Source organism: Dendrobates tinctorius, unplaced genomic scaffold (assembly GCF_039654945.1).
Source record: "Dendrobates tinctorius isolate UK_male_01 unplaced genomic scaffold, ASM3965494v1 ptg000163l, whole genome shotgun sequence".
NCBI classification, from domain to species: Eukaryota; Metazoa; Chordata; class Amphibia; order Anura; family Dendrobatidae; genus Dendrobates; species Dendrobates tinctorius.
In genome coordinates this window covers 4,678,527-4,697,116 of record NW_027361830.1, presented here as the reverse complement: position 1 = coordinate 4,697,116, position 18,590 = coordinate 4,678,527, and the positions used below count along the sequence as shown (strand labels likewise).

The window sequence follows — 18,590 nt, the reverse complement described above, 5'->3', positions numbered from 1 at the left end:
CATTTTCCTCTATTATAAGGTGTAAGGCAGTGCAGTAATTGCTCCATAACAACTAATTGACCTGTTGGACAAATTAAATCTTGTCCACCAACCCAAACAAAATATGCACTTTTTTTATTTACAAATTTGCATACAGTAATCATATTTTCCTGTAAAAGCCACACAATTTGGCAAATTTAAAATCTTTTAAGATCCGCTCAGCTCTGCTGCCTATATGTCTATAGCACTCCTGTACTGAATGGCTAATTTTTCATATTAGACAAATCGGCCCAATGTATTCAGGGTTAAAGGAAACAATTCCCTGGGCACACACTAGAATATTGCTAGGATGTCTTAAGTGCAGCATAGCAACCAGAGGTGGTAACGCCATAATAAAAAAAAAATTAACAAAGTTTCACCCCCCAAAGGGCCTATGGGGTATTGGCTGCCTAATTTTTTCTTATGGATATATATTATATACTACTCAATACTGGAGCGCTGTAGACAGCTAATATTAGGGTATCATGGGAGACACAGAAATTGTGCTATAGAGATGAGCATGTCCGATGAGATTGGAATTTGCCAAATCACCCAGATTTTACCGTGAAATTCAATTTGCAGCAAACTTATTCTCTGCAATGTGAATCTCTTAAGACCTGGGTTATGGAGAGACCTTAGAGCATTATGGCATAAATTATAAAACAAAAAAGAATCTCTTCGCTTCTGACCTTTTGTTGCTCTGTCTCCTACTGCCTTTTCTTACTACCACCACTTGCTGAAACCCTGAGTGTTTTCACGTTGGCCCAGGATTTCTGGCTGAGACTAGGCCCGGGACATCATTACATATGTGCCTCCTAAGGTCGTGTCGCACATCATGATTTTTAAGATGTTTGTGGGCAGTGACGTGTTTGGTCTAGAGCTTCCTCCAAAAGGCTTCATCCTTGTGACATCACTGCGACCTTACACGCTTGCATACAGATGTCTCGTCCTAGTGTGAAGAGGCCTGTGGTTTCTGCACACAGCGGTGGTAAGACAAGATGCTGAGGATCGTATGGGAAGCAGTAGAAGTGGCCGATGAGGTGAATATAAATTTTTTTTTTTTTTTATTTATTTTTTTTTTTGCTTTTCTCTATGGTTCAGCAGAATGATGGTTAACCAGCCACTCTTTTGTTGAATTTCTGCAGAGGGCATTACAAAATAATCCACATTTTTGTTTAATTTGAGTTCAGTTCTATTCCAATCAAATATATTTGCCCAACTCTAATAGTTTTTAATATTAAAGGGGTTTTTTGAGTGACTGCAGACTTTTCTGGTACTACACACTGGTAAATTGTGCAAAATCTCAGAATTCCATGTATGTCCCAAGCGAGTGGGTGGTAAAGTGACCTCACGGATGTGATTTGTATACTTTACTCTACAGAAGAGAGTTGAGAGAAGTACAGGAGTCTAGTTGGCACATGACCACAACTATGTAAATTACTTGCATGCCGTCATGTGGCCACACACTCATTAAGGGCATACAGGGGTCCGTGACAGTGTGCCCATCGCATGCAATCGGGATTTGGCAGTCTGCAATGGGTAAAGATTTTTTAATTTTGTTTAAAATTCTTTAGTATGGTTGTTTCAATGGAGAATACACATTTTCCAGGATAAGATTCCCTGGCGTATTACAGTTGCCACTTTCTAGATGAGATTTTATAAAATCCAGTAATAATGCTGCTGGAAAAACTTGCAGTGTAAAATACAATACAGATTTGGAAACTGCAGCATGTAAATTTATTATGTGGATTTCACCATTTGCAATGCAAAGTGTTAAACTCCTATTCAAGCGGATACATTTTGTTGGAACAGATCTTCAAAATTTATCAAATTCTTAATTTAATGCTTATTTCACACTTTAGACATGAAGTTGCACTATGGAGATCTGACTGATAGCACATGTCTAGTAAAAATAATTAATGAAGTAAAACCCACTGAAATCTACAACTTGGGTGCACAGAGCCATGTAAAGGTAAGATAACTTTTTCTGTTTCTTAAATATAGTGTGTAATATTTCATTAGGTGTCAATGGGAAGTACACTATCTGGTCATACTTGGTGTTGCCTATTGTATTAAATCGTTCAATAGTTACCGTATATACTCGAGTATAAGCCGAGGCACCTAATTTTGCCACAAAAAACTGGGTAGCTTATTGTCTCTTGTATAAGCCGGTTATGCATTGTTCCCTCATCGCTGTCCTGGTATGGATGGCACTCCTCCGGTCGCTGTCCCGGTATGGATGGCACTCCCCCGGTCGCTGTCCCGGTATGGATGGCACTCCCCCGGTCGCTGTCCCGGTATGGATGGCACTCCCCCGGTCGCTGTCCCGGTATGGATGGCACTCCCCCGGTCGCTGTCCCGGTATGGATGGCACTCCCCCGGTCGCTGTCCCGGTATGGATGGCACTCCCCCGGTCGCTGTCTTGCCTGTTACGCTTGGCTCCCATAACCCCCCCCCCCCGGTCGCTGTCCTTGTATGCATGTTTCATATTGAAATAAAAAAAAAAACTCCTACCGCCTTCCTGCGTACCCTAGATGCATCTCGTTCCGACACCAGCAGCTCTTCCTGCCAAGCGATCATGTGGCACCGCTCATCAAGGTATCGAGTATTCACTCCATGCCTATGGGATTGGAGAGGTGTGCATATTCATTACCTTAATGAGCGGTGCCACGTGATCGCTCAGCCGGAAATGCTGCTGGCGCCAGAACAGAGATGCAGCAAGGACGTGCGGGAAGGGGAGAAGGATGTCTTCTGGAAGCCGGCAGGTGTCACTGTGCGCACTTAAGAGAAATGAATATTCATTTCTCTTTAGCAGCGGACACAGTCACAGCTGCAGCCGCCAGTTCCTGCCTCCTGTGACCCTCTACTCTGCATCCCCCTCCCCCGCCAGCCCTTTGGGACAATTGACTCGTGTAGAAGCAGAGGAGGGTGTTTTCAGCACAAAAAGTGCTGAAAAACTCTGCTTATACACGAGTATATACGGTACTTTATGTGAACACATCTGTCGGGGTTGTGCTGCACAGTCATTTTAATTCTATGAAAATGCGGGAAGGAGCATTAAAATTTGATAATTAGCCACACATAAAATCACATTATATGCCCCTTTTAATCTTTTGTGGTTTCCAGGTTGGCACAATAACTATAACGTTTTTGATAATTATTGATCTCCCATTGAATCACCAAGAATTCCTTTAGCATAGAAAAGAAACATTTCTAATTAGTCTACTTGTGCCTTGTGTATTAATTACTTTGTCTTGATAGTAAACCCTTATACAGTTTTGATATACCATTCATATTAGGGTAATACAGAATCCTTCTGAAGTCCCATGGAAAGTGTAAGTATACAGTTGTGCTCAAAAGCTTACATACCCTGGCAGAATTTTTGCTTTCTTGGCCTTTTTTCAGAGAATATGAATGATAACACCAAAACTTTTCCTCCACTCATGGTTAGTGGTTGGGTGAAGCCATTTATTGTTAAACTACTGTTTTTTTTTTTTGTTTTTTTTTATCTTTTTAAATCGTAATGACAAACACAAAACATCCAAATGACCCTGATCAAAAGTTCACATACCCATTTATTAATACCGTGTATTGCCCCTTTAACATCAATGACCGCTTGAAGTCTTTTGTGGTAGTTGTGGATGAGGTTCTGTATTATCTCAGATGGTAAAGCTTCCCACTCTTCTTGGCAAAAAGCCTCTTGTTCCTGTGAATTCCTGGGCGGTCTAGCATGAACTGCGTGCTTGAGATCTCCACAGAGTGGCTCAATGATATTGAGGTCTGGAGACTGAGATGGCAAATCCAGAACCTTCACTTTGTTCAGCTGTAGCCAATAGCAGGTCGACTTGGCCTTGTGTTTTGGATTGTTGTCATGTTGGAAGGTCCAAGTACGTCCCATGCGCAGCTTCTGGGCGGCTGATTGCAAATTTGCCTCAGTATTTGCTGATACGTAAACTTTTGAGCACAACTATAGAAAGAAGCCTTTGATTCAGAAAGTAAATCCAGTATAGAGAAGAGCATGCAGAAGAAGCCTAACATATCATATAAGTGTTGGACCAATGTAATAAAAATCAGACAAATGTGTGTAATATAATATATAAGTAATATTTTCTTAAGATTCACAATTAAACAAAGTTAATAGTAAAAACAAGGAACAATTAAAGCAATGAGAGACACAATAATGAAAATAAGATTCCAATACAAAGGGTAGCCACCAGGTGGCAGAATACTACCAATGAGCAATAACAGGTATGTACAGTATAGGCACATATATCCACAAAGTTAACTACAATGCAGTTCTGCGAGCTACATATATAGAGATTTGGTGCCATGTTATGCATAAAAAAATCATTAGTGGGGGGAAAAAATTAATACAGTTATCATGAATAGATAGATAGACATAGAGATATATATATATACACCCCGTATATCTGTAATCTTTTGTCTCTTCATTGGCCTCCCCCTGCTTTCAGTATAGGTATAGGCCTTCAAAATTCCTACCTAAAATGTGCTGTCCTGACCAGGTTCATGGTTCAAAAAGAGAGCATTGATTCATATAGTGGTCTGTGACAGATGGTCTGCTTGGTTTTTTGTCACTAGATGGCATAGACCGGAGAATGTTTTAGAATGTATGTGTTCTATGTATGGCTTATATTGTACAATAGTTTGTCGCTTGGTCAGTTGCAAATTTTGAAGATAAACAAACAAGTACTTATTGAATCATTGGTCAAAGGCTTAGGAAGAAGGAAATATATTACTGTATTTTTCGGAATATAAGACACACGAGTTTTAGATGAGAAAAATGGGAAAATTTAAAGCAAAAAATATGGTCATGCTGCGCTGTTATAGATGAATCTGCTGCTGACACTGTTATAGAGGTAATATCCCCTGTCCAGGTCTGTATGCTCCCCCTTCCCTGTCCAGGTCTGTATGCTCCCCCTTCCCTGTCCAGGTCTGTATGCTCCCCCTTCCCTGTCCAGGTCTGTATGCTCCCCCTTCCCTGTCCAGGTCTGTATGCTCCCCCTTCCCTGTCCAGGTCTGTATGCTCCCCCTTCCCTGTCCAGGTCTGTATGCTCCCCCTTCCCTGTCCAGGTCTGTATGCTCCCCCTTCCCTGTCCAGGTCTGTATGCTCCCCCTTCCCTGTCCAGGTCTGTATGCTCCCCCTTCCCTGTCCAGGTCTGTATGCTCCCCCTTCCCTGTCCAGGTCTGTATGCTCCCCCTTCCCTGTCCAGGTCTGTATGCTCCCCCTTCCCTGTCCAGGTCTGTATGCTCCCCCTTCCCTGTCCAGGTCTGTATGCTCCCCCTTCCCTGTCCAGGTCTGTATGCTCCCCCTTCCCTGTCCAGGTCTGTATGCTCCCCCTTCCCTGTCCAGGTCTGTATGCTCCCCCTTCCCTGTCTAGGTCTGTATGCTCCCCCTTCCCTGTCTGTATGCTCCCCCTTCCCTGTCCAGGTCTGTATGCTCCCCCTTCCCAACAATCTAGGTATATGTGGCCCCCCTCTTCCCCATCCTGGTATACAGGGCCCATCCTGGTATACAGGGTCCCCTCATCCTTCCCCCTGCTCACATAAAAAATAAACTATTCTACTTGCCTTCCCTCTGCTCCCACACAGCGCTGAGTCCTTTTCTGATGCCAGAAGCTGATTTCAGCGTGTAAGCAACGCAGGACGTCACTGCTATACACCCCCACACGCTGAGGTCAGCTGCCGTAATATTCACTGCTCCCGACGCATGGTACAATGGGAGTGGAAAGCAGTGAATATTCATTTCCTTTAATAGTGGAAATGCGTGATGTCTCAGCCACTTCAGGAATCTGGTAGCTGTGGCTAACAATGTGCTCACTATTAAAGAAAATATTCACTGCTCTCCGCTCACATAGTCCCTTCCATCCAGAGGTGGGAAGGACTATGGGCTTGGGGAGCAGTGAATAGTCATGACAGCGGGCACATGTGTTAGCTGCAGCCGGCAGGTCCTGCCTCCTGTTACCTGCTCTTCCTGTGTCTTAAAGCCCGAAGAATACAATATTTTCTGCTTTTTTTTTTTTTTTTAAATTAAGAGAAAATTCCATTTAAAATATAAAAGAAAACAGATGGTAGCGCAGTAGTCAATGTCACTGCCAAATTAATGAAACACAAATTGTCCAAAAAATGTTTGCAAGTCCATGTGGGCTATAGTTATCCTTTAGAGGTCTCCCAAGTCTGTTTTTTAAAATCAGTTTTTATGTTCTATGAATGTCATATCCTTTTCAGGTTGAGTCCCAGTATAATCGATTGTTATCAATTTAATATTTCATGTAATTTAACTTTGAAACATGAGCTTTTGATGATGTGATTTACAGGTTTTCGATTTAATGAAAGCCTGTTCTCCTATATGTGAAAGAGCTTGTCACTAGATTTCTCCCTTCTTTCTGTCAACTGCCTGTTGCAAGTGTAATCCACCTCTAGCAGCAGAGAAGCCGAGAAGAATTACAGGATGGTGGGCAGGTCTCATGTCTTTATGTTGTCTGACAGATGGTCTGAAGTGTACTTACCTCAGGCATTTAAACCATTGGATAATGGTAAGTGCTGTGCATGACTGGGAGGAGAGGGATAGGCTTCCCCACCTATAATTCACTGACGAAGAACCACCGTTTAAAAAAAAAAAAAAAGAAAAAAAATGGATCTCCTTTTGAATCGGGACTTGTTCTGGACATATTGGGCAGAGATGTGCACCAAATGTGGTTTTATCTTGAGGGCAGCAAGAGGAGTTCATTTCCAGTATCTTTCCAGAAGGCACACGTTGCATTATGGCTGCATTATGGGTGTATCGATCTTCTGTATAGTCAAAGAAACCTGAAGGTGTTAAAATATCATATGTGGTTAAAAAATTACCTGCTTGTAAATAGTTGTGAAAAAATGGCCCTAGATGCTTTGAATAGAAAAACCTATGTTTGTATATTTGGCGACCATGGGCTGATTTATTACATATTAAAGGCTTTTTCTGTACCCATGCATCCAAATGGATTAATGCTGTGAGTTAGGATGTTTTGAAGGAAAACTAAACCCCACATTAAGATACCCAGTAAATGAGGGGACAGGAGAATATTAGTATAATTCATATTTTCTTTTAGCATTATGGCATGAAAATGTAAATATATATGATTAGCGGTAAATAAGGTAAGCTAATTGTGTAGGAACAATGACACACATACACAGTTACATAATGTGCAGGTCCACTGTTTTTCATGTCATTTAATAAATGTGCTCCCAGAGCTGTATGAGATTGCCAGGTAGAAGCAGTCTGCTTTGTGCAGGGTTTGGTGGGCACTACTATGTGGGATTGGAATGTTGGGACTTTTATGGGCCCAATAGCTATGTAATTATGAATTACTGGATGAGTAGACATTGTGGCTATAATTTCCTGTGGTCTTGACTGTAATGTTTTTATATTTCTGCTATTTACAGTAAGCTGTAAACTTAGATTGTATTGGAAATGTCTGACTATTTTATTTTTTTGTGTATTTGCATGCGTGGCCTCCTTTTAGTGATCTAACTGAAAGAATTGCATACAGTAATGGCAGGCATGCTATACTACCCACATAGGCATAATGAAGAATACAAGTACATTTGTGCTACTAAATTGTGTAAAAGACCTGATCTGTACTAAGAATTGTTCCTAAGTCTTACACTTTAGTGGGAAAATGTTATTTGTGTTAAAGCATGCCTGACTTTTCAGAATGGGGTGCAATGTGTGTATGTGTAGTCTGTCTTGCTGTTGTGTGACTTGTATACTGCAGGAATTTTCTATTTTGTAGGCACTCTCTCCTTTTCCGTTTTCTGAGCTAGCTAGGAGACTGTGCCATGATGTCTCCTGTACGCAGTACACCTAGTCATGAGGCATTCCTGAACTCCTGTCTCTGTGTAGGACATGTTCAGGAGGAGAATGGAGGACTGAGCATTGTACCGCTTTCCTCCACACTGTGCCATCCCTCTGCCTCAGTGTCTGATGCTCCCTCCTATAGACTTCAATAGGTAGCTGTAATCTGATCCATCAGTGAGCTATCGGTTTCTCATTTTGTCTTAAAAAGAGGACGTTAAGCATTTTTTCAGAATGACTTTGCTATGCGGCTTAGAGGACATGTCTCAAGTGGAGAAAGAGGCATATTACTTGACAGTGTTACAAAGTTTCCTATTTGCTTGTACTATCGATTTGTGTAAGGTGTGTTAGAACAGCAGCGACCTTTCTACTTAAGTTTTTTTTTTTTTTTTTTTTGCACTGTAAGAAAATAAGTGTAGGGTGTGTAGGATATTGACCTTGCAAGCATGGTTTTTTTCTATTTTTTTTTTTTTTACTGCAGTTTTGGAATCCTGTAATTTCTGGGAACTATGGGACAAGAGGTGGCAAAATGTGTGCGGTCATTTTGGAAACCACAGTGCAGACATTATGGTATTTCCACATGAATCCCTTTTGTGCCCATCCCAATTAGGAATTTTGCAACATTTACTGACAGGCTGTCCAGGGGGAACCATTCTTACTGACTCATTACATTGGCTCCACAGCACTTCTTTCCCTTGACTTGTGTGACAGGCTGAACTCAGAGAGCTGGCTTCTTACAGCGTCTGTGAAATGAAGTGAAAGAGATCATGACTTTTGGCAAAACTTGAGAATATTTTACTCCGTTTCTTGGAGAATTAGAGGCTTGTCTGTTTCAACAAGTTATGTTTGTGAAGTCAATTTTCCATGAAATCTCTGCGAATTGTATGTTTTACTGTGAATCTAAAGCAAGGGCTTATTTTCACTTTCGTAAAGACCGGAATGGCAGCGTATACAATGAATTTCTGGGAATTCTGTCAGGATTTGCCAGCCTGTGTCTGCTGATGACTCACATCCCAGCTGGAGCTCTGATATTGGTGCACGTTGGGGGTGCAGTTGACCTCCCCCAAACAAATTTGAGCCTGTAATATAAATAGTTTTCTTTAGGAACGGCGTGAAATAATGTTACAGTTTAGACACTGATATTTTTGGACCATGTACACAGATGACCACTGCAGGATTTTTTTTTCTTTTGTGTTTGTTTTGGCTTTTATTTGTGCAGAATAACGTTTTCTATCACTCTCACTTCCAGTCATTTTTATGTGGGCTGTGCAAAAGGCAAGGAAAATAAAATAATAGGAAGTTGGTCTGGTTTCCTGAAGGAAACCAATGAAGATGAAATTGGTTCTTGGAATGAATACACCAGGTCTGGGAGGGACTGACTGAAGAACTCACACTGAATCATAAATAGTAAGCACTGTGATTCAGGGGATGCTACACACAGACGGGTTTCATGCAACATGGTTGATGCAATGTGCGAGAAGGCAAGCTGACTTCTGCTTTCTTAAAATAGCGTGTCTCCGGACCATGACTTCATAATGTCAGTGATTGGGGGAACAAATTATGCTCTGATCAAGTTTAACCATTCCTGAAGGCGTGGATGAGGAGTGTAGTGACCTGTACTCATTCATGTCTGGATGGAAAGTCTTCAACAGTAGCTCATTCAAAGCAGTGGCGCTAACTAAAAGTTACGTTTGACTTTTTTGGGGGGGTATTTTGTAGCATCAATTTGGCTGTTGTATTTTTTACTACTTGAATCCCTTATTGTTTGTACAGATTTATAGTGCTTCATTTTCTGTACATTGCAAAACAGGACTGTTCAAGAAAATGTAAAAATAACAATGTAGGGAATACTTTGAGCGAATCAAATATATAAAGTGACGAAAGTAGTGGAGAGAATTGCCTTGTAAGGTTTTGGAACACAAGTTGGGTGGAGGCCTGGGATTTGGCAATGAGCTTGCTTTGTTTCAGTCAATTACGAGAGGAAGTCCTCAATGTCTCTCTGAGTAAGGAGGTGATGAGTACATTATCCAAAAGGCTAACTATTTGCTAACCACAAGCGTACATCGGACAAATCCACATGAAATATTTTATGTTTCTGTTTGGCAGAAAATAAGAGATTATTCAATGGGTGAAGGGAAAATGTAGTGTAAAATTACCTCAATTTTTGTGATCAGGATTGTGGAGAGAAGATCATTATCTGAGAGGTTTGGTGACTTGAAACTTGGGCTTCGTTTACACATCTGATTTTGTTATATGTATTTGGTCAATTTTTAAGATGTTCAACACAAGGACCCATAGTGTAATGGAAACATTAACAGAACAAATAGGTAGCCCTCCAACAAAACATGTGAATGTTAGAGTACAGATGCCCTCTTTAAGGAAAGAGCAGTCTCAAACTGGACCTCTTTGGTGATCATAAGAGTGGTCACTGTGGAGACATGGGGAGGTGGGGGTCAGTGGGTGCCCTGGTCCGCTAGCCAAAACCGCATTGACCAGGGATCATTCCACCGAATGCCCGCTTTCCTTATACTATGGGCATAATTCAGACAACACAGGGTGAGGGTAAAACAGTGTGGCAATATTTTATTGAACCACAAAACAGGCAAATAACACATATATAGAAAAGTCCCAGCAAAATACCCAAGATGGTGCAAATTAGAGTTTCACCCTTCCGCTGACTCGCTGGAATAAGAGAAGCTGTGACCTCAGAGCTTCTAGGACCGACTACCCCACCTCTGGTACGCACAGAGAGGAGGTAACAACAAGCTTGGGAAGATTACCGTCCAATGAGATACAAAGGCCATTTGACTGGAGAGTCACAACCTGGCTTCTCCGAACATCTACATGGAGCCAGGCGACCGGTAGTCCCATTCCTGGCCCCTACAAACGTATCCAAGGGGCTCAGGTGACCAGTGGGTCCAAATCCCGACTACCCCAAATGTATCTATGGATTTGCGATGATCAATAGTGATGGTCCTCTAAGCTGGCATCCTGTAGAATGGTAAATCTGTGTCCCTTGTGATGGAGTTATGATGTCTTGGCTGCTGTCCTGTAGTGTGTCTGGTTCTTTGAATCTCTGGATCTTAGCTGTCTGGTGGTATCTTGGCTAAATATCTGACTGTGTCTGAAGGTGTCTCTCCTTTTTGTAGTTAACAAATGTCCTTCAAGCCAGCAGTCACAGGTAAAGGGAAAGAATGGTGATGAGACTGACTCGACATTGTTTTGGAGAATTGTGGGATCCCTCTTTTGCATGCTCGGAAATCCAGAATTTGAAACAAAAATTTTGCTTGAAAGTCGGGTCCTTTGATTGATTGGAACATCATGGACCAGTGTTATATTTTATTAATAGGTGTTATTTAGAGAGGTCACCAGTTCGATGCCCACTCTTTTCTTAAATATAAAAGCAGTCCCAGACTGGTAATGTGTTGGCATTGAACAAGTCCTAAATGTTAATATGGTGATTTTTGTAGAAAAAAAAGACAAGGTTTTTTTTTTTTTCAAGTTTTTTTTCTTTTTACCATCAAATCGAATAGTGTAAGATCCACTACCACCTTCCCGCTTTCAAGCTTCATATATGGGCACGCATCTGTTAGAATATTGAAATCTAAACCCATTTATGCAGCTACATCTATATTCTGGAGTACTTAACGAGTCTCTGCATCCAAAGCTTGTTCCCCTGTCCAGCACCAGCCTCTTTAGCTTGAGTCATAGCTCACTGTCTGAATCCTTGCCTGATGTCACACAGAGCGGTCATACAAGCTAGAGGTTGGTGCTGAGTGGGGTAACAACCTTGGGAGGCCGAGGCTCCTTAACTGCTCTGGGTGTGACTGTTTTTAACACTTCGTTTTCATTTGAATTAAATTTCTAATTATTCAAGAAATCGTCAAAATATAAAAGAATAAATGTGTTGGTGCATTTACTTTCAACGACCTTTTATGCCCATACATGTGGTTTGGGGGATGATCTTGCCACATGTCCATTTTTGCTAAAATATAAGTGAGACCGTTTGTAATGGGGAACTAGACTGCTTGAACATATGAACCTTTTTTAGCAGAAATCTTGGAGTGCAGGGATGGACAACTGTATGTACATAAACAGGACACAAAATAACTTTGGCCCCAAATCTTTGCTTTTTAAGAAACTTCATGTTGTCACAAGATTTTTAACCTGCCTTAAGTTTGATTGGACAAAAGAATTATCACATGACAGTAAAAATAAATTCAATGTGTTTACAAGCCTGCTTGAATCTGGAGAGAAATTAATATGGTGTAATATTACACTTGTCGCAATCCACAAAGACTACTGCATAAAAGATATTAAATTATATGTGTGAAATAATTTTCTCTGAAGGTTTAGGTGGAGTTTGTGGTTTTTGAGCTATTATCAGACCACACAAAGCAATGCCTATTGTGCCCGTACCATCCGTCTTCTAATTAGTGTATGGTTTGTCTTTATTACAGTGAGTAAGAAAGCAAATATTGTTATAATAATTAAAGTGCATTTATCTGAGGATGACTAGACATCACGTGACCATTATATAAATATGCATTCTGTGCCGTGCTGTGCTGGGAGACTAGAACCCTGTGGTGCAGCAATGATTTGGTTTATTTCAAGGCTGCGTTCCGCCGGTATTCTTGTATGGTGGTTTGGGAGTATTTAAATGTATGTAATTTCCTTCTGTAATATATAAAACATTGTACAATTAGTTTGGAATACCTATACTGCAATTCTGTACTTTACCATCAGCTGATATGAGGGCTATAACAGGCCAGTCTGCTAAAAGATCTATCTATAGTTGTAGGAGTTTGTATGTTCTCCCTGTGTTTGCGTGGGTTTCCTCCGGGTTCTCCGCTTTCCTCCCACATTTCAAAGACCTAATGATAGGGAATTTAGATTGTGAGCTCCATCGGGGACAGTGATAATGTGTGCTAACGGTAAAGCGCTGCAAAATATGTTGGGGCTATATAAAAATTAATTTTACTAATCCAGTGCAATCAGAAAAAATATTGTCCATTTGTCCTATTCTTTTCATAGCTGGTAAGTTATAAGAAAATAGCAATTACTGTCAGATTACAGGGTTTAATAATTTGTTAGGCAAGCCCCGCCGTTGTTGTGGCTGTTTAACAGCCACAAAACATGCAGCCACAGGGAGTCGGATATATTCGAGCTTGTCCAAGATACTCCGATAACACATAATCCGAGCACGTTCTCTCATCGCTAGTAAATATTTTTCAAGGTGACAGGTTCCCTTGATTAATGCGTTGAGATGACATGTTGGTAATCTACAGCTAAATAGCGTTGTAAATCCTAATGCTGGAACAGCAGCTACAGGGAGAAAATGAAGTTATATTCTCTCTGTACCTGCTTGCTTCCGTTCATTGGGAAGGTGTGGGGAGCTGTAACAATCACCAGTTGCTATACAGTGAGCGTGCTGTAATCAGCCACCAGCACATTGATTGACAACTTGCTTTACACACACTGCAGAGCATGCTGTCCATCAATGTGCCGAGCAGTGATTGCAGTGTTTTTGGTGTTTAGTGAGCACTGACTGTTCCAGCTACCTGCATGGCCCTGATTACTAGACCTGAGAGACTAAAGAGAAAATTTGACTTAATTTTCTGCATGTAACCTATGAACCAGTTACTGTCAAACATGATTTAAAACTCTATCTGCAGATCATAACTATATCGCATATAAATAGCATTTTGTAAGTGACAATTCCTTTTACACTGCATACAACTTTACATTTTTATAAACCTTTGGATTGAAGAAGCATTCCCATCAGTTATTATCTTATTAATATGCCGTATATACTCTAATATAAGCTGAGATTTTCAGCCCATTTTTTTGGCTGAAAGTCCCCCTCTCGGCTTATATTCGAGTCATATACGCCAGGGAGGTAGAGGGGGGGCGGGGGTGTCAGGTCATACTTACCCCTCCTGGCACGGTTTCTGCAGCCCCCCTGCTTGTCCCACGGTCTCCCTTCCTTCAGCGGTTACATGGTACTGCTCATTAAACTCATAAATATGCGCATATTCATGAGTTTAATGAGCGGTACCACGTGACCGCTAAAGGCAGGAAGGGAGACAGTGAGAGAACGGAGCTGCAGAGACGGCGCCAGAACGGGTTAAGTATAGCTATATTCATCTGTCCCTGCTCAATCGCTGCTTGCTGCGGTCTGATATGTCCTCTGTTAGTGACATTCAGACAGCAGAGGGCGCAGTGATGTGGTTAGTGCGCGCCGTGCCCTCTGCTGCCTGAACGTCACTGACAGATGACGTTGCAGATAGCGGTGAGCAGCGATGGACGCAGGACAGGTGAATGTCTCAGGTGCCGATTCCTGAGGCAGCAGCGACACTGGCACCTGGCCCTCAGCGACTGAGAGGTGAGTATGTCATTTTTTATTTGCAGTGGCAGCATATGGGGGCATGATATATGGGGGCATGATATATGGAGAAGCATATGGGGGCATATTATTCTACAGAGCATCTTATGGGGCCATTATTAACCTTTGTGCAGCATTAAATGGGGTGTATTTTGTATGGAGCATCTTATGGGGCCCATCATGAACTGTATGGTGCATTATATGGGGCTCCTGATTCAATATGGCTATTCAAAAACATCATACTGATGTCTCAATTAACTTTACTTTTATTGGTATCTATTTTTATTTTTGAAATTTACCAGTAGCTGCTGCATTTTCCACCCTAGGCTTATACTCGAGTTAATAAGTTTTCCCAGTTTTTTTGTCAAAATTAGGGCGTCGGCTTATACTCGAGTATATACGGTATTGCAAACATATTATAGATATACCACTGAGTAGTTAAAATTGCTCATTTTGACTTTCTACCCAGCTAATTCTTTTCTCTGCTCTATGTAGAAAAGTCTCTTGTCCCTGCATTTATCATTCCCCTCTTCACCTCCTGACCCAGCTGCTCCCTTCTCCCCTCTGCCATACACTTTTGCAGAGACTCGTGCAATAAAAATTGACCTCCTGTTTCTACATAGAACTGAGAAGGATTCAGCTAGTCAGTTTTTAATCATGTGGTATCCTTGACCAAATGGAAAAGTGAAGAATTATCTGGATAGAAAAACAAAATGAGCAATTGTAAGTACCCAGTGCTATATTATTGCAATATGTTAAAAGGATTAAAAAAGACTGATGGGAGCGCTTCTTTTACATCTGATGGGTAAGTTTATTTACTGGCAGTTCGCATTATAGTATGATTGTTACCTCTCTATTATGACTGATTTTCCATCATTAATTTCAGTAGGGTTACAAACTCCATATAAAGATAAACCACAATAAAAAAAATTCTGCTAATTGATTAAAAAAGCAATTTTAATAAAATAATTTTTTATCCTTAGTAAATGCAAACATATTATTAGTGGTGAAAATTAAGGTGGAAGTTTGCTTGCACCAATAAACCATACATTTAAAGAAAAAAAGCTGAGCACCAAACTTCTCACATTAGTCTTTGGATTGCTTTCATATCTTATTTCAGTAGGCAAATATTAATTAATGACCATGTATTTTAGTAAAATGAGAGCAGGTTCAAAACAATTTTTTTTTCATATCTGTTTAGTTCCCACAATGAGTTTTTAGTGAGTCTTTGACAGTGTGTGTTTTCACTGCGTATATAACGCAGCATCTTACAAGTCCATCTAAGTGGATAGGATTTATAGAAATTGCATGTCATTGTCCTTTTTTTAAAGTTAGTTTAAGCAGTGTAAAAAATAAAAAAAAAACTTGTGGGCATTGAAATCTGAGACATGTAATTTTCTCTGGCGGGTACGCGGAGTCTTATGTGCGGACTTTCCCCCTAGAATTGCATTAGATGCAGAAAATCCAGAGGTAAAAAATCATGTATTTTTAGAGTTTCTGCTGAGGAAACTCACTAATGCATGTAATTCAGATATGACTGTACCTAAAAAGATTTGTGAAATCCAAATACCAGGAAGTATCCAAAAACAAAGCCGCTTTAGTAAAAAAAGTGACCAATTTGGTCAGGAACACTGTATCAGGCTGCGCTGCTGTAATTAAGAATTTATCGTGCCAAGAGGCGTTGAATGGTTGTCATCTCCACAATGCGTTTCAAAGCTGGGCTAGTGTTTTTTAAAGGTGAAAAAAACAATTGCATTTAGTTTTTTTTCACTTGAAAAAGACATTAGTCCTGCGTTCACATCCGTTGTGGAAGTAAAAACCATTCAACTCATCTAGGTCCTAAGGATTCTAAATTACAGCAGCGTGGCCTGATATCGTGTTAGTATCGAAGTTGGTCAATGATCCTGGAGGAGATCATCCATAGCCTCGAGGAAGCAGCAGCTGATATCTTCAGCTGTTCATAGGAGCTGTTCCTGCACCTAACCGGCACAGGTTTTACTTTTCCTTGCACCCAATAGGGTATCACCAAATTGTTTTGTGTGCTTTTGCACATAATATGAAACAAACATGATTAATGGGCGACACCCCATACAAGACATCTGTTTATAATATACGGTCATTCATGTATATTTAAAATATTAATTGATTTTCTTTATATATGTACAATACACTCTAGTGTAGTTTGGGATTAATCCATATCTGCCCTTATATATAATGGCTGTCGCACACGCGTGGTGGTGTTTCGTCCCGGAAGGCATCCATACGGCGTGTGTTGGTGCAGTCATGGCAACGGCCACTGTGCTAACATACACTGGGTTCCGGGATGGCTGGAAGTGACACAACGGGAATCTGTACACCTTCTGCGCATGCGCGCCTTTTGAAGATGGCGTGTGCCATGATTATCTTTAATCTGGATCCCTATATAAATGACTCACTAGCCATAGCAGCCACCACACAGCCCCCCAAGGAAGCCCTGTTGGGAGAAACGCGTCGGACATCGGTGAGGCACATCAGGTCCCCACATGGGTAAGGATATTTTCACTAATCTGCACCATAAACGGCGCTTTATGTGGTAGCTCAGAGAGTTAGGGTAACTAGTTTTGCATTGGAGGCTTCATATTTTCCTCCCCCATTTCTTCAAGTTGTTTTCCCTTGTACTATTAGTATATATTCCATAGACTGTATTACTGTTTATACTGTATACTCATTGTTACTATGCATCCTGAGTCTGGGGGTTTTGTTACATGTTATGATTTTTGGCCTTCAGTTCCCCATTTTCCCTTATATGTCACTGAACTCCAGGCAATTCTTTGCTTGTCGTGTATTATGTGGTGCTCTTAATGTTGGAGTCTGGTGCATGCCTTGTCTCTCACCATAGATATATACTCATTCAGATTAACTTTTTTATGATGTGTTATTGTCAATAAAATAATTAATTTTGTATCCTTTTGTGTAAAGAGTGATATTTTTGGTACAAATAAGGTTTTTTTCCTTGGGGTATTTGACTCCAGTATTCTCTATAGGTTGTTTATTTAAAACGTCACCTACCCAAGAGTATAAAAACACATGTAAAATGCAATATAAAAAATTATGACAACATAATTTAGCAAATGGGTACATAAATTCTACAGAAAATCTGCTAAATCAGAAACTCACCAAATAATCCTCGTAGGAGTTTAGCCTTATAGGTTCTCAGGGAATAGGAAAAAATAAAGAAAATATAACAAATGCCTTAATACCTTTTAATTAACAAATCATGTTTGTTTTGCCTAAAGAGGTAATCACTAGGGATGATCGAATAGCTTTGGATAACTCCTTATCCGAATAGCTATAGTGCTTACCCAATAGCTGCATTGGGAACCCGGATAGTTGGAGCGCTCCTGATAATCAACAGTTCGGCTCCGCAGCTGCGTGTGTCGCGGCTGTGTAACAGTAACAAAACAGGCATGGAGAGCCAAACAAATGGGCTTTCCCAGAGAGGGTATTTAAGACAAAATATATCTTGATACTAAAGTGGCTTCAGTCTTGTATTCAGTCATTATGTAGATAAAATTATTTGTATACCTGTTTATTTATCAGGACACCGCTACAATCTTGCATAACTAGTGACCTGAATTGTGTCAATAAAATGACTCTTGGTTGCATCCAGAAGCGCAGCTGTATATTGTAGTATTCCACTTGTTCTGGCATTGTCTGATCATTAAAGTCTTGTAGGTGATGAGTCCCTGCTTGGCAGATAGATGGCAGCAGTGTGTCACATACAAGTACAATTGGTGGAAGTGTTGGCTCAGAATTCGGCTCAGATACACTATGGATGGAGGTCATGGAGCCATCAAGGTTTTCTTGGAAGTAAAGACTAATACTATTTGTTTCACAAGAATGTTTTTTTTATGGGTCTGGGTTAGGCTAGTTTCACATTAGCGTTTTTTTGCACAGCGCATCGTGCGCATAAAAAACGCAAAACAAACGCGCGTTTTTTTAACGTCATGCGCACGCTGATGCGTCAAAAAACGCAGCGTTGCTTGCGTTTTACATGCGTTTTTGCATGCGTTTGCGTTTTTTTATGCACATGCGTTTTTAGGTGTGACATTTTTTCCATTGTCTAGAGAACATTCTAGACTTGTTTCACTCAAACGCATGCGCAAAAAAACGCAACCGTGCGCAAGACCATGCGCATGCATGCGTTACCATAGACTTCAATGTGTTGTTTTTGCGCATTCCGTGCGCAAGCGTGCGCATGCGTTTTTTTGCCGAGACAGGGCGCACCAAAAAATCCAACATGTTGCGTCTGGCGCGCCTGGCGCAAAAGACAAAAAAACGCATGCGCACGAAAGC

The 18,590-nt window shown here is 40.8% G+C and overlaps 1 protein-coding gene across 6 annotated transcripts in view; it reads left to right on the top strand.

Moving 5' to 3' along the window:
• Window positions 1-18,590, top strand: part of GMDS (GDP-mannose 4,6-dehydratase) — a 944,793-nt gene that overhangs the window by 190,521 nt on the left and 735,682 nt on the right. For all 6 annotated transcript variants that reach the window (XM_073550144.1, XM_073550143.1, XM_073550145.1 and 3 more), the window contains one exon: window positions 1,881-1,990. In XM_073550144.1, the coding sequence (XP_073406245.1) occupies window positions 1,881-1,990 (110 nt within the window). The remainder of the gene's footprint in view (window positions 1-1,880; window positions 1,991-18,590) is intronic.